The 13611-nt window shown below is 41.4% G+C and overlaps 1 protein-coding gene across 1 annotated transcript; it reads left to right on the forward strand.

Moving 5' to 3' along the window:
- The first annotated feature begins 5870 nt into the window (after positions 1–5870).
- On the forward strand, positions 5871–6906 carry LOC148525282 (4-galactosyl-N-acetylglucosaminide 3-alpha-L-fucosyltransferase FUT6-like). Its single transcript, XM_088471074.1, is given in 2 exon segments — positions 5871–6175; positions 6177–6906. Coding segments are annotated over 2 exon segments (1035 nt in total).
- The last annotated feature ends 6705 nt before the right edge of the window (positions 6907–13611 follow it).

Here is a 13611-nt window from a genome sequence, read left to right on the forward strand (position 1 = left end):
TCCACATATAAAATACACATTGTCTGGGAGTACATAAGGGATAGAATGCATCATTATCATTGGGCCCAATTCTCAAACAAATGATCCTACCCCAGATTTTCCCATTTGGCTGATACATGTTTTAGGTTGTACAATAACTGCACAGTACCCTTCTGGTACTCTGCCAACCATTACCTTGGTAGGACTAAGTGTATACTTATACCGGAAGTATCTTCCACTGGTTATGTTGCGTATAAGTCCAACATCTACTGGTTCATTATCAGCTCTGTGTGAAAAGGTCATTGTCTGATTATTCCCGGACACCTCCCAATTTCCTGGTTCATTGGAATTGGTGATGTTTAAACATAACAGGGATCTATTCACCTGGTACTGATGGAGCTTGAAATTTGGAGGCTTGGACTTAACGAATTTCCCATCCAGCGTTTTCCCCTTAAGTAATCCAAGAACCTCAGAGACATTGGTACTAAACCTACATTATGCTGTCCCTGAGGCACATGAGTGCAAACCCAACACTCAATCTGGTTTGAGACCTTACCCACTAAGGAATGGTAATCCTCTAAAGTATGCTCGCCCAAATATAGGTTACTCTTGGACTGGCACCGCTGGATGCACTTTTCATCAATTAGGGATCCACAGTTTGCACACATACAGTATTCCTCAGACAATAGACCTTCACACTGACTCCAAGTATCTGGGATAACAGATCTCTTAGCAATTACTGTACTGAGTTTGGGCAGATACCACCCTGGTAAATGTACTGCTCCTTCTCCCGACTCCACTCCATCGGTATCACCATCAACCTCTCCCTCCATCATCTGTCCACTGTTACAGAAACAAGACATCCCGAACCAAACAAGGATGATGAGAACTCTGGGAGAAAATAGGAATGCAACCCCAGCCCGCCACTCTATTGCTGGAATAGTGGGCTACAATTTCCCTAGCTCAGTTATCTCACTGCAGTCTTTAACTATCCCGGAACAAGCTCGCAATTGACAGGTATGTGTTATCTGCCTCGATGACGTCAGCAACACTTGATACAGACCTTCCCACCGATCTGACAGACAACCTGAACGTAAGTAAATCTGATCATAACAAATTCTCCTGGTTCAACATAATGACAGTTTGTTTCTGGCATATCAGGTGACAACAATTTCAGTTTCTGCTGCTGCTGTTTCAACTGTTTACTCATTGTTATAAGATACTTTACAGTAACCTCATTGTTACTCTTCAAATCTTCCTGTGGACTTACAATCAGATGAGGTTGCCTCACAAACAGTATCTCAAAAGGGGACAAATTAAGAGGGGGTCTAGGAGTTGTCCTGATGCTATGAAGGACTAGCGGTAAGGCTTCTCGCCATCCTAGTCCAGTTTCCACCATAATCTTACTCAGTTTATTCTTAATAGTACCGTTCACTCTCTCCACCTTCGCACTTGCCTGTGGTCAATAGGGGGTGTGAAGTCTACTATTAATACCCATTAACTTACACATGTTCTGGAAGACATCACCAGTGAAATTAGTACCCCTATGACTTTCTATGATTCTAGGGATACTGTACCTGCATACAAATTCCTGAACAATCTTTTTAGCAGTAAAAACTGCAGTATTAGTGGCACCGCCTCTGCCCAATTAGAAAACACATCTGTACAAACTAATACATACTTTAGATTCCTGCAGGGTGGTAATTGGATGAAATCAATTTGTATTACCTGAAAAGGTCCATCTGTAGGAGTGATGTGGGATGGCTCATTCGGTATTGTCTTCCTGACATTCTTCCTCAAGCAGGTCAGGCAGGATATTGCCCTTTTCTCAGCTTGAGAAGAAAAGCCTGGTGCACACCAATATGCTCTGACCAACTAGCACATACCTTGTTTACCTAGGTGAGTAAGACCATGAGCTGCCTCAGCTAGGATTGGGTAACATGCCTTGGGAGCCACCGGCTTACCTTGTCCATCTCTCCAGAGACCAGAGGACTCTTGCCCACATCTCTTTGATCTCCAGACTGCCTTTTACTGAATGGAACACAAATTTTGCATCCCAATTAATTTCTGCATATCAATTGTCTGAAAATCATCATTTGATTAACTGGTATGTTAACTCTTAACCCTGCTGCCCATTTGGCAGCTTCATCTGCTCTGTTATTGCCCAGTGACACCGGATCTTCTTCACATGTATGACTTTACATTTGATGAATAAATAGGACAGACATGAAAACATGCACACGCAGTTAGGGCCACAAAGACAAACATGAAAACCACAATACATAAAACTTACTTTCTGCGATCGGCATGCGAAAGCATGCCAGCAAGCGGGGCGTCCGCCGTTGCAGGTCCGACCACCTGCGCTCCAGCTGGCCGATGTTGCGGCGTGAGCCGAAGGAGCGCAGGCGGGCCCGTGCCTCCGCATATGCGGAACGCTTCTGCTGGTTGGTGATGGGTGGAGGCTGGCTGGTGATCTGCCTATCCATGACCTCCGTAAGCACAAGGAGCTCGCGCCTGGTGAATGCGGAGGCTCTCATGATGGCAATGGTGTTTTTCTTAAAAATCTTTTTTGATAAAGTGCCCAAAAATTTTCTGATTGGCTAATGTATTTGGGAAATTAACAGGAGCAATTCTATTGGTTAGTGTATGAGTCATGTGTTCGACAGGGCCACAAATCTCTTGAGAGTTATGATAGGCTTGATGCAGTGACATGCGTAAGCAAATTTAAATAAAGAAATGAACCCCAGGGAAATATGCGGGGATCCAAAGAAATAGAACAATTGTTTAATTGGGGCTAACATGTTTTTTGAGCAATAAAAGCGAATGTTTAAGCCGTACGTATTCTGCGGGTAAACACAAACACGGACAAGATTAAAGTTTCTTGCATTGTGTTGAAAAAAAAAAAAACAATTAAGCTAATTGATACATTGATTGGCATGATACGATTGAGGGAGGTAGGCAGATTAAAGTGGCAGGTAATCGACATCTGACAAGCCCACTTCCGGTTTGTACTTGTGCGTGCGTTCCCTTCAAGCCATTTCGGGGATGTACGCTCGCTATTTGGCACGCTCGTTAGTTAGAGGAGGGGTCGTCTGAGTTTGGGGCGGATTTTTATATGCGTTCGAAAATACGAGCGAGGCCTTGAATTTAAATATTTTTTTACGTACGTCGAACGTACGTACGCCCAATTGCGAGTGGGTCTGAATCAGGGCCATAGTACCAAAGCCGTAACAAGGTCTCTGAGAGTCCTCTGCAGGGCTGCCATCAGGGGGGGACTGCCAGGTCTGGAGTCCCGGGCCCGGGCAGGCAGCAAGGGGGGCCCGCACAGGGACAGACCTGCCAGTCATGCAGCAGGTGCCCCTTGGGAGTAATGGCCCGCAGGTATTCCCCGGCACATAGCAGATCCTTCTCACTGAGGATCCGCAGCGCCGGGCATCTGTCACAAGCATAGCCTCCTTTACTTCCTGCTGGCTGGCCCCTCCTCCAGACCAACCACCTGACAATGAGCACAGACAGAGCAGCTCAGCAGACAGCATGTGCCTGAGAGAGCAGCGTGACTCACCAGTCTGCCCACACGGACTCTCTGCAAGTCAAGCCCCTTGCAACAGACGGAAGTGAGCCGGAGAGCCTCTCAGGACAGTGACAGAGGTAAGTTAATTGGGGAGGGGTACCACTGAGAGACAGGGGTGGAGGAGGGTGGGCAATGATACAGAGGGAAATGTCTGGGGGGGGCACTTACAGATGAGGGGAATGTTTGTGTCTGAGGGGGCACTGAAAGATAGAAGGGAATGTGTGTGTGGTGGGGGGGGGCATTGACAGACAGAGGGGAATCTGTGGTGTGGCACTGACAAACAGGGTGTGTGTCTGTCTGGGGGGGCACTGACAGAGTGATGTGTGTGTGTGTTACTGACAGACAGAGGTGGGGTTACTGACAGACAGGTGAATGTGTGGGGGGTCACTGACAGACAGAGGGGAGAGTGTATGTGTGTGTGTGGGGGGTCACTGACAGACAGAGGGGAGAGTGTATGTGTGTGTGTGGGGGGTCACTGACAGACAGAGGGGAGAGTGTATGTGTGTGTGGGGGGGATCACTGACAGACAGAGGGGAGAGTGTATGTGTGTGTGTGGGGGGTCACTGACAGACAGAGGGGAGAGTGTATGTGTGTGGGGGTCACTGACAGACAGAGGGGAGAGTGTATGTGTGTGTGTGTGGGGGGTCACTGACAGACAGAGGGGAGAGTGTATGTGTGTGGGGGTCACTGACAGACAGAGGGGAGAGTGTATGTGTGTGTGTGTGGGGGGTCACTGACAGACAGAGGGGAGAGTGTATGTGTGTGGGGGTCACTGACAGACAGAGGGGAGAGTGTATGTGTGTGTGTGGGGGGACACTGACAGACAGAGGGAAGAGTGTATGTGTGTGTGTGGGGGTCACTGACAGACAGAGGGGAGAGTGTATGTGTGTGTTTGGGGGGGTTACTGACAGACAGAGGTGAATGTGTGGGGGGTTACTGACAGACAGAGGGGAGAGTGTATGTGTGTGTGTGGGGGGATTACTGACAGACAGGTGAATGTGTGGAGGGTCACTGACAGACAGAGGGGAGAGTGTATGTGTGTGTGTGGGGGGGGTTACTGACAGACAGAGGGAAGTGTTTGTGGGGAGGGTCACTGACAGACGGGAGTGTGTGTGTGGTGGGTCACTGAGAGAGGGGAATGTAGGGGGGATCGCTGGGAGAGAGAGGGGAATGTGGAGGGGATCATTGAGAGAGGGGAAAGTAGGGGGTGTCACTGAGAGAGGGGAATGTGGGGGGATCGCTGAGAGAGAGTGAAATGTGGGGGGATTGCAACTGCTACAATAAAGTTTTTATTTTTTTTATTGAGGCAAGGCACACATGACGCCATTACATCATGCACGCCGCACCACTGACAGAGGATCTGGCTGCAGCGCAAGGAGGAACAGCCAGAAGATACAGGAGAAGGTAAATGTCTGTGGGTTGTAGGGGGCAGAATAGAGACAGAGGGGTGCTGGCTAGGGAGACACTGCAGGGCTGGAGTTGCAGAAACACGGGGAGGTGGGGGGGCCCCTGCCTATTTTGTAAGTCCTGGGCCCCATGATTTCTGATGGCAAAAGTGCTGATACTCACCTATTCTGCTGATGTTCCTATTGCCAGGTAAGTGTCTCTGGTCTATAAAGGAGTTAAAGGAATGGACTAGTCTGGTGATATAAGTTGCAGTAAAGAGTGTTAAAATGGTAGAACTTCCTGTGTCAAGGGTAAAAAGGCGCCACTACACCGTGCCGTTCAGAAACAATGCACCGAGAATGTTCAAGTTTTTATATATTGCATACGTTTTTTATGTGTTTATATGTATTTGTGTTCAGACCATGGAGATCTGGAAGTGACCCGGAGGTGATACAAGTGATAGAGAATATATATATATATATATATATATATATATATATAATTATATATATATATATATATATATATATATACAAACACATTTTACATTTGGTGCAAATAGGTCATCTCTCTGGCCTAGATTTTACATTTTCTCAGGAAGCGAGGGGACAATTTGTTAAATGAGTAGTTATGTTTAACATAGTCAAATGAGGCTTCGCAATACTTTATGGACTACATTGTAGATACTAGATTGTAATAATAATAATAATAATAATAATATTAATACTACTACTACTACTAATAATAATAAAAGTCATTGCAATGTTGAAATATCTTAAAAATAAAAGCACATTTTCTCTGCAGAAATAATTGCCTCAGAATGTCATTTTTATATTTCATGTTCTATTTGTTTCTCCAACAGTGACGATAATTGTGAGAAACGTCTACTCTGCAATTAAATTACCATTCTCTGCCAGAGTTTCTACTTAATGAAATGGAGCATCCAGGAAATACATTGTCTGTGAAAAAGTCTTTTATGATATGTATAGCGCAGTTGTGCCTTGCAGCCATTTTATTTACACTCTATAACAATATAGGTCGCTCAGCAATAACTGATGCAGTTGAATATAAGGAAACTGCATGGGAACCAGATGAACATACTCTGATCATCCTGGTATGGACTTGGCCATTTGGTGATAAATTTACCCTTAATGAATGTCCATCATTCTTTAATATTAGTGGATGCTTCTATACAGATAACAGAACATTGTTTTCTTCTGCCGATGCAGTTGTTATCCATCCAAAAACAACTTCCACAGATGCCAAGACCACAAAATCAGTACTGGGTATGGTTTAACATGGAGTCTCCATCTCACAGCCCAAACTTACATGTTATGGACAATCTCATCAATCTGACCATGTCCTACAGGGCTGACTCTGATATTTTCTCACCTTATGGCTGGTTGGAGGAGAATAAAGAAGAAGTGAACTTCACTATCCCTACAAAGACTAAGCTGGTGGCCTGGGCTGTTAGTAACTGGAACCCAAACTCTAGGAGGGTGCGCTATTATGAGCAGCTTAAGAATTTTTTATCTGTGGACATATATGGCAGACAGCATAAACCTCTACCCAGAAGTGAACATGAAAAAACACTTTCCAAGTACAAATTTTATCTGTCTTTTGAGAACTCAGCTCATGAAGACTACATTACAGAGAAACTGTGGAGTAATGCCCTCACATGTGGTAATGTACCAATTGTTATGGGCCCCTCTCATGAAAACTATGAGCGTTTCATTCCCAAAGACTCGTTTATTCATGTAGATGACTTCTCCACAGCCCAGGAACTGGCTACATATATTTTAAAGTTGGACAGTGATGACAAAGCTTACCAGCAATATTTCTGCTGGAGGTCCAGACGTCATTCTTTCTCAGAATTTAATTGGAGGAATTTTTATTGTAGAGTATGCAGAGCAATAAAAGAAGCTCCTAAACATAAGACTATTTCAAGTATTCGAGCTTGGTACAAATGAGTTATAGCCTTGGGTTAGGATTAAATTAAGTGTGATATGTGGAGTTTTGGTACGCCCAAAGTAATCAACCACTGTAATAAATAAACATTCATCCAGTGGTGTATCTATAATGGGTGAAAGGAGTGTGAAGTGGAGCACCCTTGACTAATAGGTCCATGGATAAGAGGTTTCTTATAACATAGAAGCATAAATAGGCCCCCAAATAATGGACCAATGAGGACTGTATACTTTATTTTAATTTTGTCTATATGTATTTGTTTTCAGACCATGGAGATCTGGCAGTGACCTGGAGGTGATAAAAGTGATAGAGAATAGTTGCCTGGATGACACTTCCTAGGCCACCATACTCTTATGATCTAGAATTAGTTTTAGAGTAAGCCAGTATTAGTTTGTGGTGACAGGCAGAAACATCTAGATGTTTCAGCTAAACAAATCATGGATAGCATTAGTATACAACTTCATTTTACACATCTCCTAACAGTCAAGGTTTTGGTGAGACAGTCAATTTCAAAAGGGCAGAGTTTCACCTGAAAATGGATGTTACCGATTGGATAGCGATGGGGTTAAGGCAAATAAGGCAGTGTTTGGGTGGATCGAGGCAGTGCTTATTACCTTTCATAGTCCTGCCATTTATATCTCAGAAATATTTCTAGGATAAGAACATTTTTCACCTTGGAGGCAACCAAGACCCTCATCCATTCATTAGTCATCTCAAGATTGGACTATTGTAGCCTCCTTTTATCTGGAATCCCTGACTCCCTCCTCTCTCCACTTCAATCTGTCCTCAGTGCAGTTGCCCGGCTCATCTTCCTCTCCAAACGTACTACATCTGCCTCCTTTCTCCTGCAAACTCTACACCGGCTCCCCTTCCCCTGCATAACCACAATCAAGCTTCTCACACTCACTTACAAAGCCCTCACCCAATCCTCTACCATTTACATCTCTGACCTTCTCTCCCTTCACACTCCTACCCACCCACTTCACTCCACAAATGCACGTCGCCTCTCCTGCTAAATGAATACTTCCTCTTACTACCGCCTGTGCTTTTCCCTTTCTATGGAATTCTCTCCCTCTCAGACTCTCCACCCCTCTACTAAACTTTAAACAAGCTCTTAAGTCTCACTTCTGCATCAAAGCCATTCCAGCTGTCAACCTAGCCCACTTCGCCTTGCTACTTCTTCACTGTCTACCCAATTGGTATTACCCCTGTCTGTCTGCCCCTCTCCTTTAGAATGTAAGCTCTCATAAGCAGGGCCCTCTTCCATCATGTGCTGCTCCTTTCCCTTACATATACTATCATACTCCTTACAACATCACCTAACCTTTGGTTGCTGCCGTCCTGCTGCTTATTTGAGTGCTATGATCACAGAGTGGCAAGAAGATTCGGAGAAGTGGGATTAAATGTGCTTTAATTACTTACTATATAAGAACAGATATATTATCTATAATATTTTGTATAAACAAGATAAACATAAATAACACAGTTCTCTTTGGGCCACTGTTTTGATCCTATTGGAGGTCTACCTGGTACCTGATTTATGACTGGATTTTGGCTTACACTTGCGGCAGTGGAATACCCGGGTCCCATCGCTGTCTATTGTGTCTATCAATTGTGCCTGTTTATACCATCTATCTGGTACGGAGGTTTTACCCCCATTTTTAATACTGTTTGTTTATTAAATGTAGTTTTAAAATACTACACCATGTGAAGTTTTCTTTTTTTCTCTGAGAGATACTGCTCTTTATGGAGGATAAAGAAACCTTTATGAGATTCATTACAGTTTTTCTCAAGTAAGAATCAATGTGAGCATCTTGCTGTCTGTTTCATTATTTTATTGATGTGATGGTTAAAGAAACCTTGATGGGATTTATACTTAACCTATATAGGTATTGTTTATGTGAGAATTCTCTATAAATAGGAGGGCACGTTACATTGGTGGTCCTGTAATTTATTCTACACGGAAGGATTTAAACCTACTCCCTTTGAAGTTTACATAAATTGACCTTTTTTTCTAATATATTGCCATCTGTTTATTTCATATGTGCTTGGTTGGAGTATTCTACTTGAGAAGATTCCATTACTGCTGATTCCTCTACAGATGGAGCAATCTAATAGATTGAATATTTGGCGCAAGGACTTTTTTGTCATATTATTGTTTTTATGCTATTCTGACAAGTTAGGGTGACTTGTTTCTGACATATTCCATGCTGCCTTATTTTGCGCCTTACCTAAAAGTTGTTTTCCTCTTTTTAATTGAACACCCCTCTTTGTAAAATACCCCTGCTCTTATCACCACAATTTATGCATAAAATATTTCTGAATATAACAAAATGTTGTTGATATAAAACAACTTCCTCTCCCCCCAGTAGTATGCAATATAAGCCAATGCCTTTCCTGAATCAGTATTGATTTATGTGGCATTTAGTAGATCTGGGTGAACAGATGGTATTTGTGTTTAAACACTTTTCAGATATTTTATAAATGTGCAGTCATACTAATTATTCTTGCCATTACAGATTATTTGTATGTCTTGGTAATGTATAAAAAATTTAGACTATTTTAAAATCATATTTATTTTTTATAATGATACTTTTTTGCAATAAATAATTGGCAACATAAAAAAACCCTTAATTTTTTAAATCAACCAATCAATGTTAGGGCTATGGTCTAAGTCATGGGTGGGGAACCTTTTTACTGCCGAGGGCCATTTTGATATATATAACATTATTTGCGGGCCAGTGCAGGCTACGCCCCCTCTGTGTGATGACAAATGGGGCAGGGCCACAATTGCCGGTGATTACAGCAATGCCCGGAGTATCCTCAGGATGCTCTGGGAAGCTGTAAGGGCAGCGGTGTGACTATCTGAAGTGCCCTAAGGACGCTCCAGACGGCACTGCTGAATAGATTCTGGCTGCACGGTGCCATTCTAGGCACCCTGGTAGCCAGATGAGGCTAGCAGTAAAAAGCACAGAGGGCCAGACCAAATGATTCCGAGGGCCTTATACGGCCCCCAAGCCTGAGGTTCCCCATCCCTGGTCTAAGTGATTGCTTATATTTGTGAGTTTCAGGCAAGTAGAGGTTTAAATGATTGACTTACAGTACATTAAGTTTCACACCATTACAAAACAATGAGTATGGCACATTCATATGGTTACATGAATATTCTTCAAATGTCCCAGTTGTAGCCAAACTAAATAACAGTTTATAAAGTTTAGTGTCCCAAAAGAGGTTGCTTTTTCGCATTTGTGTACTCCCACAATACTTCTTCCCCAATGACAGTCACCAATGGTTTCTGTGGTGATAGAGGTGGAGTCATATGTACTAAGAGCTGAGGCTTCATTTTTTGAGACAGAGCAGCTGGTGTGCATTCGCCATTAGTAGCTGACGATTATTTTATAGTCACGTTGGAATACAAGTTTTTTTTTTTTTTTAGGTTGTTCTATAGGTAAAAATGTAAAGCAGTCAACACCTTAGTGCAAGAAAGGAGCAGCTGAAAATCTTACCAGTGTTATCAAAACTGTATACAAATCAACCAACAATAAAGAAAAAATTATATTGCACTCCACTGAGAGGATATTATATGTGGGATGTGAATTTTACCCTCCTAGATTCACCTTGATGGAACCACTGTTCAAGTCTTTTTGATTTATTCAAAGTTGTTCGCTCCACCATGCCATAAAAAATAATAGAAAAAAGTCTTATAGTGTAGTAAGTTCTATAATAGGGGAAATGGGGATAGGGAGAAAAAACAATTGCACAGGAGAAAAACACAAGGAGGTCAGGGTATGGAATTAAGTAACAGTACAGAGGTGCTCCCTCAGAGTGTATGAGGTAGATCAAAAAAAGACAAAGAAAAAAGGGACTCCTTTCAATGGGGCACTCACTGATAATAGGTAAAGATCCAATAAAGAATAAAACATAACTCTTTATTCAAAATAATTAAAAATACTATTGCTGGAAAACTCATAATCATGAACATCAAATGCCAGACAGACAAACAAACAAACAATACACAGTGATAACAGGTGATCCTGTATGCGCTTACTGCACCCCTGGGTTCAATTAGATATCAGACTTAATTAGAGTTTAATAAATCTACTACATGAGTCTACAATATCAAAGATGAATGACAATAGGACAAAAAATAGTCTGGTCACAGCTCAAAAATTAAGCTCCAAGAACTCACATGTAGGGGTACCAGTATAAGCTGCACATATAGGTATGGTAAAAAATATGTGAAAAATATATGGGAAACATGAACAAACACAGATTACATATATAATTTAAAAAGCTGCAAACCACGAATAAAGTAAGCAATACAATACACAATGGTTAATTTATTGGAGGCATCCCTCCCTTCTACCTGGGAGAGTATAGAAAAAATTAAACCTGCATAGTTAGGAATAATCAAAGATGAGTGCACTTATAAGTCAGATGCTGCTTTCCCATGTCATACAAGTATCAGACATGGGATGAGTGTCACTGATATATGGCACATATGAAACAGTACAGCTTGCCTCTGCTGTTAGCATCCACTGAAACTGGGACCCCCTGTTGCCAGAGGGCAGCGCAGGGAATCTCAGTAGCGGTCAGCTAATGAGAGAGCAAGGAGGGAGAGTAAAGGTAAAGTACCTGTCCCTGTATACTCCCAAGTAGGATCATGGTGCGGAGGTTCCAAGTGCGCACTAGGTCCTGCCCAGCTGTGTGGCCAACGCACGTTTCGCCAGAGGCTTTATCAAGGAAGCTGTCATGGCTGTATGTGCTGGCCGGATTTACATAGTGCCGGCTGTTCACTGATTGGTTGGCATTATACGCTAGTAGCACCAGCCTAGAGAAATGACGTCACCTTTAGGAGATGCACAGAGTTACAGCTGTAACCAATAATGGTCAGCTGATTGGGGAATAATTAACCCTCTCCACCTCTGTGCTTATGTTGAAATCAAAGGATTGTATGTAAAAGTGGAGATACCTACTAAATCGAATCATTAGATAATTGGCATGACATAAAACAGACCCTTGATCCTCACTCCAATATATATGCTTAATGGGTTATTAATATTGATTATATTAGGCTAATTAGCCAAATCAATAAAACAGCAGTTAATATATCAACAGGCAGTTTGTCCTGTCAATAGATTATTGAAGTGAGATTATCAGGGAATATAATATGAAATCACCACTATAAGTGTCTGTCTAAACAATGCAAACCCTAAATAATATAAAATAATTAAATAGAAATAATGAATGCTTGATATAGAATATAAATGTAAAAACATTCATATCATATAGTCAAAAATTAAGCATTCATTATTATTGGCAAAGTCATATATTTCAATGATACTAATTAAAATAATGAATATAATCTAATATATACATTTTTTGTCATAATGCCATATATGTGCCAGGAAATGAATTATCACATTCATAGAAAAACCGACAATAGAAAAAGTGTGTGAGTTGTGCAAACAGAGATAGGGACGTGAATACAAAAATATTATTATCTAATGTAAAATAGGGTAAATGAAGTGAAAAAAATATTTTTATTATAAGAAAATATGCGTAACCCAAAGGGGTTCAAAAAAGTGGAACACGATTGATAGTGATCATATTACTCTATTTCGGGCAATAGATAAACAAAGCAACACATATAAAAAAGGTACATATAAACTACAACTATAACTACAATTCATTTGGTGTATAGTGAAAGAAAAGAAAAAAACAACCATGTGAAAAAATTGTGTAAAGGTGAAAAATAGTATAAACATAATGAATAAATATAAAATTCTGAAATTTTTAAAAAAAAATGAAAAATAAAATAAAAAATAAAAATAAATCAGAAGGAAAGTAAGTCAAATAATGTATATATATACAGTCAGGTCCATAAATATTGGGACATTGACAGAATTTTCAGATTTTGGCCTCTATTCACCACCACAATGGATTTGAAATGAAACAAACAAGATGTGCTTTAACTGCAGACTTTCATATTTAATTTGAGGGTAATTACATCCAAATCGGGTGAACGGTGTAGGAATTCCAACAGTTTCAAAATGTGCCTCCCACTTTTTAAGGGGCCAAAAGTAATGGGACTATCAGCTCAAAAGCTATTTCATGGACAGGTGTGGGCTATTCCCTCGTTATTTCATTATCAATTAAGCAGGTAAAAGGTCTGGAGTTGATTCTAGGTGTGACATTTGCATTTGGAATCAGTTGCTGTCAACTCTCAATATGAGATTCAAAGAGCTGTCACTATCAGTGAAGCAAGCCATCATTAGGCTGAAAAATGAAAGCAAACCCATCAGAGAGATTGCAAAAACATTAGGTGTGGCCAAATCAACTGTTTCTTAAAAAGAAAAAAATGCACTGGAGAGCTCAGCAACACCAAAAGACCTGGAAGACCACGGAAAACAACTGTGGTGGATGACAAAAGAAATTTCCCTGGTGAAGAAAAACCCCTTCACAACAGTTGGCCAAATCAAGAACACTCTCCAGGAGGTAGATGTATATGTGTCAAAGTCAACAATCATGAGAAGACTTTACAAGAGTGAATATAGAGGGTTCACCACAAGATGCAAACCATTGGTGAGCCACAAAAACAGGAAGACCAGATTAGAGTTTGCCAAACAACATCTAAAAAAGCCATTACAGTTCTGGAACTACATCCTATTGACAGATGAAACAAAGATCAACTTGTACCAGAGTGA

The sequence above is a fragment of the Taudactylus pleione genome, unplaced genomic scaffold, assembly GCF_031769625.1.
Source record: "Taudactylus pleione unplaced genomic scaffold, aTauple2 ptg000109l, whole genome shotgun sequence".
Taxonomy (NCBI): Eukaryota; Metazoa; Chordata; class Amphibia; order Anura; family Myobatrachidae; genus Taudactylus; species Taudactylus pleione.